Here is a 17,833-nt window from a genome sequence, read left to right as displayed (position 1 = left end):
ACTAATTACCCCTTTACTGCACAGATGGTGGGAGATGGGGTGGGAGAAGGGGGCATTGGGCTGAATGAAGGGGCCCTGATACATAACTTCCAGGGTGGTAGAGGATATTTAATATGCAGAGGAGGGGTGTATAGTGGAGTGGGCTTATTATTCATATTTGATGGTGGGAGAACAGCTTGCTTGACTGCAGATATCTCCAGTTCCCAGAAATAGATTTCTTAGATTTTAATGGAATTAAAAACTAGAGAATCCCACCTACCAAATGCTATTGGGCACTAGGGGATCAGAGTTCAGGAGGCAGAGCAATCTGCCAATGGGGATATAAAACTACATACCAGGTGTGTGGAGCTGGAGCAGTAACCAGCTGCTGGAAGGCTGATATCTTTGGTTTTGGGAACAGTAGAGACAAGCTGCTAGTGTCCATCAAAGGGGGAGAGTCCCAGCTTTTGGAACATAGCCTCAGAAAAACTCTAAGTCAGAAAGAACCTGAAATATCTGACTGGGAAGAGCAATTAGCAGGCTTGGATGGGGACCACTGCTTTGAAGTCAGATATCTCCGGTTCCCAAGGGCCGATTTTTTAAATTCTTATACCCATGGAAAGAGGGGACACTCAGCTTTCAGCCTAGGGCCCCTAGACTCCTGGGGGGGTTTCTGGGTACTCAGAAACCCCCCCTGCATGCGCTACTGAGTGGCCAGGCCTTGGACCCGTAACGCGAGCCGCGTGCAGCTGCGGCGGGTCCCCGATGCGGTGGCACCGGTGGCCGGATGCGTGGAAGGCGCACTGCGGGCAGTGGCGACCAGCACCCCTCCAGGTCCCACGGAGCAGGCAGACCCTGCAGAAGGGTCTGCCTGATGTTCAGCAGTCAAAATAAAAATATTTCCAAAAAAGAAAAATAAAAATAAAAAGACCTAACTCCCTGAGGAGAAGAGGCCCAGAGAACCTACTCCTCCGGGCACTTTTTCTAAGACTGGGGTCTGAGTGGGGATAGAGGAGGGAGGAGCCTGCAGCAGTAAAGTTTTCTTAAAGTGCCACTCCTCCAGTACACCTACTCTATCCCCACATGTAATGACTGCAGTGGCTCCTGCTGCATGTAGGTGAAATAACATTATTATTATTATTATTTAAAATTGGTTACTGGTATCATTCAGTGTGCTGGGGGAAATCATGGGGCCATTTCTGGTTTACACGCAGTGATCCGAATTTGGCTTCTTCCCGAATGGTCAGAGTTTACGCATGCGCATTTCTGCGCATGTGCAAACCTCGTCAGCGAATGGCCGTGGCGGGTTCCACACTCACCACACCGTTTGCAGCGAGGGGGTGGGGGGGGGTTTTGGAAGGCGGGGTGGTGGCGGCATGGACAGGGAATGCCCATGGGAACAACCAGTGTTTTATGGGTGTCCCCATGAAAATGCTGGGCGTTCCCCTGGGTATGCTGTGGCAGGCTGATGCCTGCCACGGCGGGCAGCTGCCTTCACAGTACGTCAGCGCCCGCCCCTGTCTTCGGGCAGGCACACGCAAATAAAAGGCCATATCTCCAGAAGGATATAAATACATTAGAGACTGTACAAAGAAGAGCAACTAAAATGGTGCATGGCCTACATCACAAAACTTACTAGGAAAGACTGAAAGATCTTAATATGTATACTTTAGAGCAGAGAAGGGAAAGGGGGGACATGATAGAAACTTACAAATGCATCAAGGGCTTTAACAAGGTACAGGTGGGAGACATTCTTCACAGGAAGAGGAGCAGCAGAACACGAGGACATGCACTGACACTAGAGGGAGGAAGATTCAGGGGAAATTTGAGGAAGAATTACTTCACAGAAAGAGTAGTAGATAAGTGGAATAGCCTCCCATCAGAGGTGGTAGAGGCAAATACAGTAGTACTGTAATGTAAACATGCTTGGGATAGGCATATTGATATCCTTACAAAAAAATAAGGATCAAATATGGTTTGAGGTAACATGTTTAATAAAGGGGCAGACTAGATGGGCCATGTGGTTCTTATCTGCCGTCACATTCTATGTTTCTATGTTAAAGTCAGTTCAGACTGACTTTTATGTGCGAAGGCAGGAGAAAACATTTCATAGTCGTCGACCATTGAATGATTTCTTCTGCAGCATCGGCATGTGAGGGGATGTGTCCTCATTACACATCATCGTGCATGTTTGTGAGGGGAGACGGGTGTGTGTGTGTGTGTGTGTGTGTGTGTGATTAAGTGGTGTGGCCTCTCTGTAATCTTTGCAGGTTACTGAGCCAACCAGAATCAGGACCAATGTGTGTATTTTCTTACTTACGTTTACCCCACCCTTCCATGCACCTAAGTGATATCATTAAACTGATTGACCATCTGCCAGTATATATGACTGCCCATTACGTCACCCTTCTATTACCAGTTCTTCCATAAACAATAACACATGCGCCACAGAGAATTCCGGAATATTTTGTGCAGTAGTAAATAACTGCTTAACTGTGCAAACATCATCATTGTTTGTGTCCGTCTATGAATGTCTGCAGAGCTTTGCGCTGAATGACGATACCATTGTCTGATGGTTTTAGCAACACATGCCCCTCTCAGTGGGACCGCACCATGAATTAGCTTGTATACATAAATGGGTAAACGTCAAAAAGGTCACTTACATATAAATTTGTTCCTCCGGATCACAGATGTATTTACCATTGGCTTTTTTTACGCATCGATAATGATATGTTTTCCTGCATACTTGGTTATAACAGCCAATCGCTGCACCACTTTTTTTACAATAAGAACATCTCTGCCATTGAAAAACACAAATGTATCTAGAATTATTATATATGATACAAAGTGCAAAAACATAATAGTAAACTGTAAAAAAGAAAAAAAATTAAGGAAGACACATTCAAATCCCTTTCATCCGAGAGAACGTCCAAACCATTGACATTAATTCTGAATGACACGTGGCTTACATTTTGAGGTATTCTTTATGGTTTATTTATAGGAATTTAGAAGAAATCTCTATAAAGGCCTTTCTGTACATTATCTTATAGCATGTGCTGCAGACAGACTCTTAAAGCACCGTCATTGTTCTTTGATTTCCGTACGTGACATTTAACAGTATATCGGTGTCACCAAATACGAATGCCTACAAACAGCTACGACATCGGAAAATACGAATCAGGTGAATATGGCAGATTAGTAAATTTGCCCTTTTCACGATTCGTATTTTCGCTGGAATACGTATTCCGGGATGTTAGTAAATTTCCCCCACTGTATTTTAAGATTGAAAGGGCAGGTGGACTGACTCAGGACTAGAAACTGGATTAAAATAATTATTGGACAGCGTGCAAAGATGATTCATCTCTAAACAAAGAGACTCAAAGCTGTTATTTCAATAAATAATGACTACAAAAAATGTGTGTTTATGTATGTACCAGAATGGACATCACATGGGCCCTTATTCTGATCGGTGCGGATTTCTCCGCATGCGGACGTCCCGCCGATGTTTCTCGTCTGCGCATGTGCAGAGGTCACTCTGCGCATGTGCAGGCGATTTCACCGCACATATTCTTTATACGCCGCACAGGGGGCGTAGAGGGGCGTGAGGGGCTACTAAGCCTCATTACCCTATGCATACGCCCCGCGTTTCATGGGTGTTCCCATGCAAACGCGGGGCGTATGCATGGTAATGAGGCCGTGACGCGTGTGTAGGGGGCGGGCATCTGACATCGCCGGATGTCAGCTGCCCGCCCCCATACATGATTTCACACGGACAAGTGTCCGTGTGGTCTTGTGTGGCGGGACCTGGTGGAGCGTGCGGCCCTGCATTCGATGTTCTGCGACCATCGAATGCAGGGGCTGCTCCCAAGACGGAGGAGGCGTAACCCCGTCCAATTTCATGCGGATCGCCACATATCCGCGTACGGACGGAGGTGGCGATCCGTATGGAAGGCTGGGATTCGCCTGCACGGTCGTGGCCGCATATTCTGATCGGGCCGCACCGATCAGAATAAGGGCCATGGTGAGAAAGCAATTGAATCCACTGTCTGATACAGATGAGTCCTCATACATCTTTGTGCAGTCATGCCAAACAGCCCAACTTGGCATGCCAGGTCCCATACTAAAGTACGGTGATGAGATGCAGCCAAGGAGCGGGGGTGCCACTGAGGAGCAGCAGATCTGTAACCCGCTCTATCATTGCACTAAGCTGAGATGAGTATTTTCACAATACAGGACTTTTCTCTGCTCTACGAATTGACCCCTATGTCTCTACAGCAGCACATTATTACTATCTTACCAGTTTTCTTGCCCTCTTTATCTCGGACTTCACAGATTTAACATTAAGTTCACCAAATAAATCTTGTGAGTATGTGTCCTTTGAAACCACTCGAGGTGCAAAGAGCTGGAAAAAAAAATATTAAGCCATCATTGCTAAGAAAACAAGTTGAAATTACTTACACAGTTGATGTTCTAAATGCTTAACAGTTTTAAAAATTCAGAGCCATGACAGCTGAAATCTGACCTTAAGGCTTGTTGGAATTCTGCGGGATGAATGGTTGCGAGGTTCAAACACAATTATCTATAAAGATTAAGAAATGTAGTGATGGAGTGAGAGAAGTCTGCCAAGTTGGTGTTTGCGAGATGCTTGGATAAACAGAATGCTGGTACAGTACCTCTAAGCCTCACATATAATTGGATTTCCCCTTTTCAATTGCTGAGATTGCCATAAGTGTGGGATGCCGGCCAATCTCTGAGGTTTTTGCATGGTTTTGCCTTGTGATTGCCGCTTTGAAAATGTCTGATGGCAGTTGGAATCCCACACCTACAGCAATGTTGGATGCTATTACCTTGCCTTATAATGGTGTGTGTGTGTGGGGGGGGTTTCATCTAATGATTTCGCTCCCCTTGAGAAATAGTCAATCTAAACTGACTTTTATTTCGGTCAGAGACCACCGAAGAAGGGGTGGGTGCTGACATCATGTGACATCAACCGCCCGCCCCTGGCAGGCATTGTCCTGCCCAAGTTCCCAGAGGAACGCTCAGCATAAAACACTGGGTGTTCCCCTAATGCCACCACCTGCATGCCCCCTTCCTCTCTTACCCATGCAAACACCTTGGAAGGTGTGATACTCGCCAAAGGCATTCGCAAAGGGGGGCCGCACATACACATAATTGCGCATTTGCAATCCCCCCAAAATTGGAGAGGGGACAAATTAACTCCATTCCAAGTGATGCTGAATCACCCCAAATGTTTGTTCCATTCACATTAAAGTAAAGCAGAATGTTATGTACTGGTGTATTATCATGGCGCCCGTTAAGTAGTTAACATAGTGTCCTATTCAGCATAGTAGGATCGCATGCGATGGTACTTGTGCTGTTTCAGGGCACCCCTGCCCACGGATCGCATCGCATGCAAATCACATGCGATGCAATGCGATTTAGCACACCCCCACTATCCACGTCACCCCGAAGTGTGGCAAGTGCAGCGAGCCCCGCGAGAGGACTCCATACCTACATAGATAGTGGGGGTATGAACAGGTTGGGAGGACGCGTGCCACGTCCGCTCACCACGCTTCAGGGTGACGTGGATAATAGGGGTGTGCTAATCGTTGATAGTGAGGGGGTGCTAAATTGCACTGCATCACATTGCACGAGATCAAATCGCATGTGATCGCATGCGATTTGCGTGCGATGCCATCCGCAAGCAGGGGTGCCGTGAAACTGCACAAGTACCATCGCACGCAAATCAAATGCGATGCGATCCCAACGCCGCATGTAAACTAATTTGGCGCCATGATAATACACAAGTACCGAATGTTATGCTACGTGTGCTCCTGGTACTGTTGGTGTGGCATCGCAATAAGAGACATGGCTTCATTGAGATGTCTTGGAGAGGCATAGGGTGATGATAGAGAATGGCTGACAGGGGGAGGCAGTGGGTGATGTGAGGGAACGGCTGATAGGGGTAGGCAGTGGGTGAAGGGGAGGCAGGAATTGATGTAGAGGCTGATGGGCAGGGACAGTGGGTGACATGGAATGAGTGAATGGAGAGGTGATAAATAGAGATTTTGAAAGACGGATAGGCAGTGGGTGATAGGAAAAATTGATGGGGAAAGGTAGCTGGTGACAGGGAGAGGCAGGAGGTGACAGAGAGAAGCAGAGTGTGACAAGGAAAGAGTAATGTATTGAAGAAGCAAAGGGTAACAGGAGAAACAGTGATATGGAGTAATAGTGGGAGAAAGCGAGTACTGTCTCCTCAATGCGTGCACAGATGAGGTTTGGATGCACACTCTGGCTGCACCCATTGTGACGGACATGGGTCTTCTAGGTTTAGAAGAGGAGGGCCAGCTGCTGAAAATGAGGATGTGCCCAGAAGTATCACACCTGGTGTCTGACTCGAGTTGTGGAAGGCCTCAGGCATAGGTTCTGACCGATGAATAAATCGGGGATGCTTAAATAAGCTCTTGTACATGAACCCAGGATATGGCACTTGATGTTAGCCCAGAAGCGTGACCAGTATGAAGGAGGCAGGTAATACAAGTACAGTCTTTTAGTAAACACTTGGTTGATGGTAACAGCAGTGAAAAAGGCTTGTACTTGGCAAGTTGGATATACAGTAGTGTAAGTCACACAGGCAGGTATTGCCAAGACAATAGCTGTATATGCAGATGTGGTAAAGACAACAGGTGCAGCATAAACACTGATGCAGTTCTTTGATGCAGCAATGGCCGCTAAGCAGAATAAACATGAGAGTACATTACAGTGGTTGCAGATGACAATTTCAGGAATGATGATAAAACATTGATGATTTGAGAGCAATGGTAGAACATCGATAACTCAGGAACGATGACAGAACATCAATAACTCAGGAACGATGACAGAACATCGATAGCTAGGCAGGACTGCACAGGTTAGTATCCTTCTATGGGTAGAGGATCACAGGAGCTGGAATTCTTGGAAGCAAACACACTGTAGCAGACAGACACCATTATACCAGCAGGAGACAACTGAAGCACTAGCAATTAGGACTGGTTTTCCCAGCATACTTATACCCACTGGGAAGCGGGGATTGGCTGGGACAGTATGACTGAGAACCCAGCCTTACAGGATTGGCTCAAGGGAGACCCAACATGGCAGCCCCCATGTTTGGCTCTGGTGGGAAAGTTCATTTGCGAACGCCATTCTTGTGGCCAGGAGCAATGACAGTGGATTAGGAGGTCACAGGGAGCTGAGAACTGCCGGCCATAGCGACAGAGGAGGCATGCTGCACAGACGCAGACCCAGCGGCGCTGGATGGACACAGGGAGATCGCGGGACAGCCGAATTGCACACAGGGTGCTGACAGCACCCAGGCTTGAGACGCAGGGACAGTCTGAACAGGCACTTGGATGGAAAGAATGTCTGTTTAATTACCCAGATCATGACAAGAAGTAGGGCTGCAGTACAGTCTACAATTCAAAAAAGAGAGCCACACCATCTGCCACTGCGAGTGTGGCTCCTCACAATTACCACTGCCAACTCCTCAAGTCCCAAGGTTTGGCCTGTGGCACCACCTGGTCTAATACCAAGAGCAACCATTTCCACCAGATGCTGTGCAGAGTTTTTATCCAGCTGCAACCAAGCCTTACTCAGTCGGGCTAGCTTTTCCAATTGAACCCTAGGAGACTTATGCTGGCCCTACATCAGAAAGATCGATCTTAAGATCGATTGCGCTCATGATTGTGTCTTCAATTCCCTGGCAGTCCTTGGTGATTTTTGGACACACAATGTTCACACAATCTGCATACAATCCATCTTACAATCAATTGAGATTGTATGATTGGGTACAATATCTTTCTGATGTATGGCCACCTTTAGCCGGGTTCAGACTCCAATCATGGAACTCCTGGGCCCATCGCCCTGCTGAGTATAGCCTTTTTTGCTACTTGTGTAGTTTCGCAGCAGCAGGGAAATCACATCGCATTGCATGGCAACCGATCATACCCCCACTATCCACGTCGGCGTGGAATTGATTTTACAAAGTGTGGCAAGCGCAGCGAGCCACTGAGCCCGAAACCTGGCCATGCTTCGGGCTCGGTGGCTCGCTGCCCTCACCACACTTTATAAAATCAACTCCGCGCTGACGTGGATAGTAGGGGTATAAACAAGTCGGGAGGGTGGCGTGGATAGTTGGGGTGTGCTAAATCGCATCGCATGCGATGCGAACCGCGGGCAGGGGAAATGTGAAAGTACAAAAGTACCATCGCATCGAACGCAATCGCACGCAATGCGATTTCCCTGCTGCCGTGAAACTACACAAGTACCGCCTTTTTCAACACAGGAAATAATTTAAGCTGGATTCAGCCACTGCCACTGCCAAATCAATATATACTCTCTGCGACTCCCCTGTGAGACATGGCGCTAATCTTGCTGCCCACTTCTCGTTTGGCTATTATAAACAACCAGAACTATGCTCAAACATGCACAGAAATGCCACAATATCATCATTAGGTGTAAGCTTTGGCTCTCGTTCCGGCCCAGCTTTTCTCATCTCATTTAATTCACCATGCTACAGCTGAATCTGAGATTTTTGCCCCTCATGCACAAAATTAATCTGTGAGAAAGGAGATTCTCGCACCAGGAAAGATCAATATTTTCTATATGTATTTGAATCACACAATTTCAGCTTGAATTGGGGCTGTCCCCTGGTTTAATGTATACGAAATTGGTCAGAAAACAATACGGGAAACCAATTAAAAGCGGACTCACTCTTCCCTCCACAAAATAAATGTTAAAATAATGTTATACTTTATTTATATATCATTTTTAAAATCCTTGAGTAGAGTACAATATATATAGAGGGTGTATTGCCCCTTTCTTTTTTTGGTTTTAACAATTTTATTGTTTTACAATTATGTAATGAATAAAACAGTTCGACAATTGACTGCAGATAGGAGTAATGAATTAACATTATAACATTTGTCAAGTTTCCACCAACTTACATCTTCAGTCAGGTCAACATATTGTCAGTATCAGTATCTTATTGATCAATTAACAATTATTTTTCAGCAGGTAACAACTGTTCGATAAACCTGGTGCAATACGTATTAATTATTCCTCTGATAAAGCTGTACTTTGAGACAGCGAAACGCGTCAGTGGAAGGCACTTTGGCATCCACATTGCTACCTTCATCATCATTTGGCCCAGACCAGCCGCCACCGGAGCTTACTTTTATATTTGGGAACTCCATACAAACCATCTGAAGACTCCTGCAGTTACTGCTTTCCTTGCCAAGGATCAATTATCTTCAATTGGACATTTCCCTGCGGTAACTATATACTTACCTTGAATACTCTATACCTCCGGACATTTATCTGGAAACACTTTTGGTGGTGTACTAAGAATGGACCACTCTACCGAGTAGCCAAATAGGGGCCAAAGCCTTTGCATATGCTTATGAATACTGTGCAATTTTTTAATTTTGTGTGTTATTAAACCCTGTCAATTTTTATCAATTACTGTCCAGCGCTACTATCTTTTCTTCTTTTTTTAGCTTTGTTCTGTTAAAGGGACCCTCACCCCCTTTCCTCGTAGCAGCTCCACAAATCACCCCACCACAAGTGTCTAATAGGTTGGTACCACAACCACTTTTTCTTGTAGTTTACTTTTGAGTTCACATAAGGTTGGGGCCGTAGCTGACGTCCAGTGTGTGAGAATAGTCTTTTTCGCTAATGTCAAGATAATAGATAGAAGAGGAATGTATTTTGTAGTTGGCGGGGGAATCCTCCAGTTTTGGAAATTGAGGCATAAACAGGCTAACGGGTCGGGTAGAAGGGCAAAGCCTAAAAGCGAGTTGATGAAATGGAGAGTTTTACGACAAAATTTCAATATCTTAGTGCAGGCCCACATACAGTGCAGAAATTTTGCATTGCTCATTCTGCTTTTGCAACAGTCAACTGTGGCGTCCGGGGCCATATATTTACTTTGAGCCGGGGGTATATAGAGGCGATGGATGGTTTTGAAGTGCACCTCCTATAGGTAAGAGGACTGTAATATTTTGAGGGAGTTTGAGTAAGACGAGAACAATTTTTCTGGAGTGGTCACATCAGGGATATCCAATTTCCATGAGTGGCATAAAGTCTCAAGGGGCTTATCTGGGAGCTTAGCAAGCAGCATGTCATATATAAAGGATGTTTTAAAACTGAAGTGATATAACTTCATAAAAGTTTGGTCCAAGGGATCCGGGTGTGTGGTGGTTATGATGAGCGGAGATAATGAATTCACGTAATGATGTGTCTGAAGGTACATAAAAAATTGTGTTTTTTGTAGGCCGTATTTAGTTTGCAAGGTTTGAAAAGAGAAAGAGAGGGCCTTATTCTAGTTCACTCTTTCTGACAAAAGCCTTCTTAGATGGACAAAACCATGTGCACTGCAGGTGGGGCAGATGTTACTTGTGCATAGATAATTAGATTTGGGTGGGGTTTTAATTCAAAGTGAGATCTATATTGCAGTGTAAAAATAAAGCAACCAGTATTTACCCTGCACAGAAACAAAATAACTCACCCAAATCTAATTCTCTCTGCACATTTTACAGCTGCCCCCCTGCAGTGCACATGGTTTCGTCCATCTAAGAAGGATTTTGTCAGAAAGAGTGAACTAGAATAAGGCCTAGAGTTCCTCCCGAGTCAAAACGTTTGGTAGCCAAATCCAGACCTTTATGGCACCATTCTTTGTATTGTGGGTTATTCAGAGAAGGTGGAAGGTTGGGGTTGCCCCAGATTGGGATAAAAGGGGAAATAAGAGGGTTTCTGTGATTTTTTTTGTTTATCAGGATCCAAGCATTATATGTACCTTTAAAAAGAATATGGTTTTGGAGATGTTGGGGTATTTTTTAAAGAAAAGAATGTAATAATGCACTTGGAGAGTAGTTGTACATCCAGTCAGAGATGTACCGAAAATGGATAGAGCAAGAGTATAATAAAAAAAAATTTGATTTTGAGACCACCTTGTGATTTAGAGCGCATACGTTTGGGAAGTGACATCCTAGGTTTTTTCCCTGCCCAAATAAATCTAGATATTAGTTTTTCGAGTAATCGTATATCAGGGGTTAGGATGATACAGGGAAGCATTTGCAATCGGTAAAATATTTTCGGGAAGATAATACTTTTAAGGACTGCTGCTCACCCTAGGAGTGATATTGGAAGTTTAGTCCAAATTTCTAGTTGGGAGGAGATTTTATTTATCAATGGTGTGAAATTGGCTTTATACATGGAGTACAGGCTTTTAGTGATGGTTATACCAAGGTATTTAATGCTATCAGTCTGAATATTAAACTGGGTGATGGTAGGGTGTGTAGCTAGTTCTGGGGACAGCGGAGTGAGGGCTAAGATTTCTGTTTTGTTAATATTTATCTTATATCCTGAAATAGGCCCGAAAGATTCTATTAAATTCATTATAGCAGGAATGGATGTCAAGGGGTTAGAGACAAATAGTAATAAATCGTCCGCAAATAAAGCTAACTTTAATTCTTCATTGCGGATATGTACACCTGTATATAACTGGGAGGATCTCAGAGCAATGGTAAGAGGCTCTATGGCCAATGCAAAGAGAAGGGGAGAAAGGGGGCAGCCCTGTCTAGTCCATCTCTGGATGTCAAATGGGGGGATAGAAAGCCGTTGCACGCAATTTGGGATGTGTGGGCAGTATAAAGAGTTCGGAGAAAAGATATGAATTGGTGGGGAATACCAAATTTTGACATGGTGTAGAAAAGATGTGACCATTGAGCCAAGATCAATTTAGGGGTGTGAGGGTGGGCTTGAGAAATTGAGTTTTGTGTGACCGCCAGGACTTTCCGAACTGAGTGGCGTCCGGATATAAATCCAGTCTGGTTTTGGTGAATTATATGTGGGAGAACAGGGTTCAACCTATCGGCCGGTGCCCGCTTCTTTTTTATTTAATACAGAAAGTGCCCTATAATAGGGCTAACGGAGCAAAATATATAATAAAAATCTGATATAATAAAGTAAGAAAAGGAAAAACAGATTTGTGAATAATAATGATTTAAAATAAATCCCTTGGTGGTTATGAGTGTCCTATATAGATTAGGGTGTTGTAGTGATGTTAGGTCCTGTTGGTAATTGTGCTGTGTGTTTGAATATTTTTATATGTCAGGTCATAGACATATTGTGATGCTAAAAATGATATATGCCAGTGGCATACCTGCCGACTTCTAAAAACTCCTCTCCGGGAGAAGCCCGAAGAGGAGTGAAAGGGGGGCCGGATGCGGCTAAGTTTCGAGGGCGGGGCGAGGCAGACGTCACCAAGCCCCGCCCCCACGACAGACAGCGGGTGTGTGGATGACGGAGGGGCTAAAATGACACAAAATGACGCGATTCGCTTCATTTTAGCCCCTCCCCATGGACCTGCAAAATTCTGCATTTTATACTGCGGGGAAGGGGGGTGCAGGGGCTGTGGCGATAATGCGGGAGACTTACCCACCTTCCCAGGGGGCCAGGAGGGGGATCGTACACTTCCATGTCTAAAAAATCGCACATTGTAATTATTAAAAAATCACACTAAATCACATGCAAATTCCTACTTTGTTTAAAAAATGCACTCTATTACATTTGCAATTGTGTGACATGCGATTTGGTGTAATTTTTTGACACTTAAAAAAATCGCACCCTATTACATCTGTTTCCACTTTGTGGACAAAATTGGCAGACTAACAAAATGTTCCAGATTTACAAAACAGAGTAACACCTTTCTGTCTCACTGGTCACTCAGACACACAGCAGCAAACTATTTTAGCAGACAGAGTGGGCCGTTAAGGCTGGCTGCCACTTACAGTACATAATCAGCTGCTTGGTGAAGTCCTGGTCCTTTGCTGCATGTTCAGCAAATATGATCCCTGTTTGTGCACCAATGTGACAAGAATCACAAAGACCGGTGTTACGATTGGTGAACTCGGTGACACAGTTGCGCTTACCTAGCTATCCAGTCTCCTGAACCCAAAATCTTTCCCTATAGAAGCCACCTTTCCCGGGAGAATTATGTCCTCATGATACTCAGATGCTCCCAGGTTTTCATAAAGACAAGGTAACTATTGGAGGCTACGCAAGGCAAGGTAGAGGGCCAGTGGATTTTAGGAAACCCACACACATACAAAGAACACCCCAATCACATGTACACTTTACCCGGTATATAACAAAACATTAAATGATAATATTCCACTAATAAAGTTAGAGGTGCAACAATGCACAGGATGTTGATATAAAGAAATGCGTTATGCTGTTGACCCCAAGGAAGCAGACAACCCCAGACTAAAGGTGCCCATACACTGCCTGCGACACCCGACAGAGTGCTAGCCGCCGGAACCTTCCCGGCGGCAGGGACACATGCGATCCGTTGTGATGGATCGCATGCGTCCCTGCTTCCCGCCCGCCCCAGAACGGGTGGTCGGACGGCCAGCCAGTCCGACCACCTAGTCGGGTCCGATGCGCACAGGACCGCGCATCGGACCCGACTGCATGTCAGGGAGAGGTGATTTGGTCCGATTTAACAGGCCGATTGGTCGCAATCGGCCAAAATCGGACCAAATCGCCTCGATGTTTGGGGGCCTTAAGGCTGGACAATGACAGGCGGACATGTACTCCAAGGACAACAAGGAATATGGCTGAAGAACTATAACTGGCATCCGCAAGCAGGCTGAGCCAGCTTGCGATGTTGTGGTTGATGTCAAACCCGCCGGTATCCCGGCCACCTGTCAGAAGTTCGAAGTTTGGACCGTTGCCCGGCAAACACCCCCACTCTCGTCTGGCTGCCCAGCTGGCGCCGGAAGTTGGGAGCCACCCTCAGTCATTGTGCCTGACTGGACACCAGCCCCAGGATGTCAAGGCACAAGCATCACCCGGAAGCAAACCCTAGAAGTTACCCGCCGCCACCTAACAACTGGATAAAAGTACTGTACAACAGCATCTTTATTTCTCAACAGCAGTCAGGTTATTTACATGGATACAGCAAAGCAGCATACAGGTAATCAGCAGCACACTTCACAAACTTCTCACAATTTGGTACAGCAATCGAATGGACCTTACTGTAGCCCACACCCCCAAGACTATCGCCTTGGCAGCTAGTCCACCATCAGGAGCATTTGGACTGGTCTACAGAACCCATTATTAAAGGCAATTCACAGATGCAAATCATGGAGCACACATGTATAACATGACTTGCAGCACACGGAGGACCGATGTATATGAACACATTTGTATGTGTGAGTTGGTGTGTGTGTATATACATATATATATATATGGAGCCCTCCTCGTCTATTCCTTTAATAGGATTAAGTGAGTAATAGGATCAATAGGACTAAACCCCTACTTTATTGTTCTATGTATTGTATTGCTGCTAAGAACAATGAGAGGGGCTCCAACTGTGTGTGTGTGTGTGTGTGTGTATGTATATATATATATATCTATATAGTCCAAACACAGCGGCACTCAGCCGGACTTCGCATCAAAGAAAAACACCACCAGGTAGGGTATTTTTGGTCAAGAACGACATTTCGGAAGTTACTCCTTTATCAGGAGTAACTTCCGAAACGTCTTTCTTGACCAAAAATACCCTACCTGGTGTTTTTTTGCTTTCATGCGTAGTCCGTCTGAGTGCCACTGTGTTTGGACTCTATTTTACTGTTTGGCGTGTGCACCTCGGCTGCTGATTGAAGGAAACGGTGTGCCTGTCCTGTGGGATATATATATATATAAATATATATACTATAAAAGAGTGAGAGTCTGTGCACTTTTGGTGCTAATAGCTAATCAAAAGGGTTTCTTTTATATCCCACTGATGGTCAGTGGGCACACTTGCATCAGTCAGCAGCCAATTGTCTCTGGTCTCAGTCTGATTAAGCTCTTCGCAGGGTCACCAATTTCCAAGTTGTCATGTGTACACAAAGGCAAACACTCATAGTTCCATTAACTTCATTGAGCCTTCAGTTTGCAGTAGTAGGGTGGTACACCTGTCAAACCGTAATGCAGATGTCCTAAGACGTGCTCAATGAAGACAGAAACTGGTGCTTGTAAAAAAGAATCTGTATTTAATGTATCATTCTACATAATTTAAAACCAAAGTCAAGCTGTATGTGTATTTATCTGTATACACCAGTGATGGCTAACCTTGACACTACAGATGTTGTTGAACTACACATCCCAGCATGCCCTGCTACAGTTTTGCTATTTGGCCATGCTAAAACTGATGCAGGGCATGCTGGTTCAACAACAGCTGGTCAAGGTTAGCAATCACTGGTATACACACACGCATACAGATGTGTCCATATTAGTGTTCCCTCCAGCAGGGTGCTGGAGGACAGGGGGAACTTTGAATGCGGTGTTGTGGGCCCGCCGACATCACAAATGTGGGCGGGCCCATCCACCAATGTCATTATTGTGGGGGGCTCCCAGCCAACGTCACCAGTATGTCTCGGTAACGCTGAGCATCTTTACTACCAACTTTTCAATTAAAAAGTGTCTTACTGTACTTTCTGCATGCCAAATATACAACCTGTATCTATGTAATTGATGTAAATTTAAAGACCAGAAATTATTTTGTATCACAACTTTATTCTGTCAAAACTGTGCGGAAACCTTGTGGTTATTTGTGCTGTGCTCAATTCACTTATGCATCCTGTATGTCTATACCTCTGCTTCAATAAATAAAATATATTAAATAAAAAAAAAAAAAAAGTGTCTTACTTGCAAAATTGTACAAATACACATAAACAGTCTGCTGATTAAAATGATATGCAACATCCCTATATTCTATATTATTATATTATCTGCATATGAATTGGAACGTTAATGAGTTTTCAAATGTAACATAGCATTTCCTATGCCCTGAGGACTGAGATTGTGGATTCCTGGTATAGAGGACCTTATTCTGGTTTATTCGCAAAGGCAAATTCCATCTCAAATGGAAAAAAAACGTGGTCACTGTGGTGGTGGGGGGGGGTGTTTGTAGATGTATAGTGCAGAGGGATTTAGATTTTTGGGGAGTTATTTCGTTTCTGTGCAGGGAAAATGCTGCTTTATTTTTACATTGCAATATAGATATCACTTTGAAGTAAAACCCCACCCAAATCTAATTCTCTCTGCACCAGTTACATCTGCCCCCCTGCAGTGCACATGCTTTTGTCCATTTGAGAAGGAATTTGCCTTTGCGAGAACCAGAATAGTGTGGGTGGGGAAGAGTCTCACAATGTGCCCTTTGTAACAACAGATCTCCCACATCTTACCATGCAGTTGGAGTGAGCGAAAATCTCCCCATTAGGTGGGCTCAGCAATTGCCCAACTTGTTCATCCTCTTCCAGCTCATGACAGAAAGCGCAGGCCCTCCGTGGCTGGGCAGACATGGTAGAAAGTCGCTGTCACCTGTCACCTCCGAGAACTAAGAAAACAGTCTGTTTGTATTCTGGATCCACTTTCAGTTTCGTTTCTTGTTAATATATGTGTGTGTGTCAAGAAATCCTACACCCTCTGGGTATAGTTAATCCAGTAATAGCAGTGCTTATACACAATAGAAGATTTTCGTTTCCAAAGACTTTGCCAAAATCCATAAAAGATATATCTGTCACCAAAGTAGTGCGTACACACTGAGCTATTTTCCCCAAAGAGCAAAAGATTTTCAGAAGGTGAAAGACTTTGCTGAAAATCTTTCAAGTAAAAGGATATTTACATAATGAGCTGGTTTAGAATTCCAAGGGTGGGAGCAGGGGCCATTTTATTCAGTGCATTTCTGTTTTTGGGGCCTGATTCAGAACTGATCTCTGGGCTGTGTATATTCGGAGCCCAGCGGTCAGGTAAATGCCGCCCTGCCCAGGGAAATCCCGCCCATGTGCATAGCTACGATTTTATTTGCAGCTGTATTGCCCCTTACACGTTATGCCACACATCATAATGCCCGTTACATGTTATACACACCAGTACACCTTATGCCACACACCGCGATGCCCATTACACATTATGCCACACACCATGATGCCCATTAAGCCACATACCATAATGCCAGGGGCTTCATGCTCGACGCCAGGAGCTTAACCCCTTCCCGACAATTGACGTACATTTACGTCATGGTCGGGAAGTACTTCCCGACACATGGCATAAATGTACGTCATGGATGTAAACTGTCACCGCGTCTATAGACGCGGTGACAGTTTGGAGATGTCTGCTGTCCCTGACAGCAGACATCCCCCCTCGCCGCCCGGGGGGGGCAGGGATGTCCCCCCCGGTCGGCGATCGCTGTGATTGGCTGTTCAAATGTGAACAGCCAATCACAGCTATTTCTGTGTTACCGGCGGCTATGCCGCTCGGTAACACAGAAAACGGTGGTGATCGGTGCTGTTAAGTACAGCACCGATCACCACCGATCCGCGGACACCCCCTCCCTCCCACCCGGCAGCACTATGTGCTTACCCGGCACCCGGCAGCCGCTCTCCTCCCTCTGCTATGCGCCGCAGCGCTGCCTCCCCCCTCCCTCCCCCCGCCAGCAGCAGCAGCACTAGGGACAGTTTAAAAATGAAAAAAATAAAATGAGACATGAAATGAAATGATTATATATATATATATATATATATGTGTGTGTGTGTATGTGTGTATATACACACACACACACATATATATATATATATATATGTGTGTGTGTATGTGTGTATATACACACACACATATATATATATATATGTGTGTATATACACATATATATATATATATATGTGTGTATATACACACATATATATATATATATGTGTGTATATACATATATATATATATATATATATATATATATATACAGATAGATATTCCCGACCGAAGACGTATA

The 17,833-nt window shown here is 44.8% G+C and overlaps 1 protein-coding gene across 6 annotated transcripts in view; it reads right to left on the bottom strand.

Moving 5' to 3' along the window:
- Positions 1-16,433, bottom strand: part of PHF11 (PHD finger protein 11) — a 63,620-nt gene extending 47,187 nt beyond the window's left edge. For 3 of the 6 annotated variants that reach the window (XM_083169683.1, XM_083169685.1, XM_083169686.1), the window contains exons 1-4: positions 16,251-16,433; positions 4,502-4,558; positions 4,277-4,381; positions 2,643-2,776 (exon numbers count right to left, since the gene is read on the bottom strand). In XM_083169683.1, the coding sequence (XP_083025809.1) occupies positions 2,643-2,776; positions 4,277-4,381; positions 4,502-4,558; positions 16,251-16,367 (413 nt within the window). In that variant the 5' untranslated portion in view covers positions 16,368-16,433. Of the gene's footprint in view, positions 1-1,690; positions 1,778-2,642; positions 2,777-4,276; positions 4,382-4,501; positions 4,559-16,250 lie in introns of those variants that run through there. The other 3 variants (XM_083169684.1, XM_083169687.1, XM_083169688.1) reach the window with 3 other exon arrangements.
- Positions 16,434-17,833: the final 1,400 nt, after the last annotated feature.

The sequence above is a fragment of the Crinia signifera genome, chromosome 2, assembly GCF_055691185.1.
Source record: "Crinia signifera chromosome 2, ASM5569118v1, whole genome shotgun sequence".
Classification (NCBI taxonomy): domain Eukaryota; kingdom Metazoa; phylum Chordata; class Amphibia; order Anura; family Myobatrachidae; genus Crinia; species Crinia signifera.
This window is presented reverse-complemented; position numbering and strand designations above follow the sequence as displayed.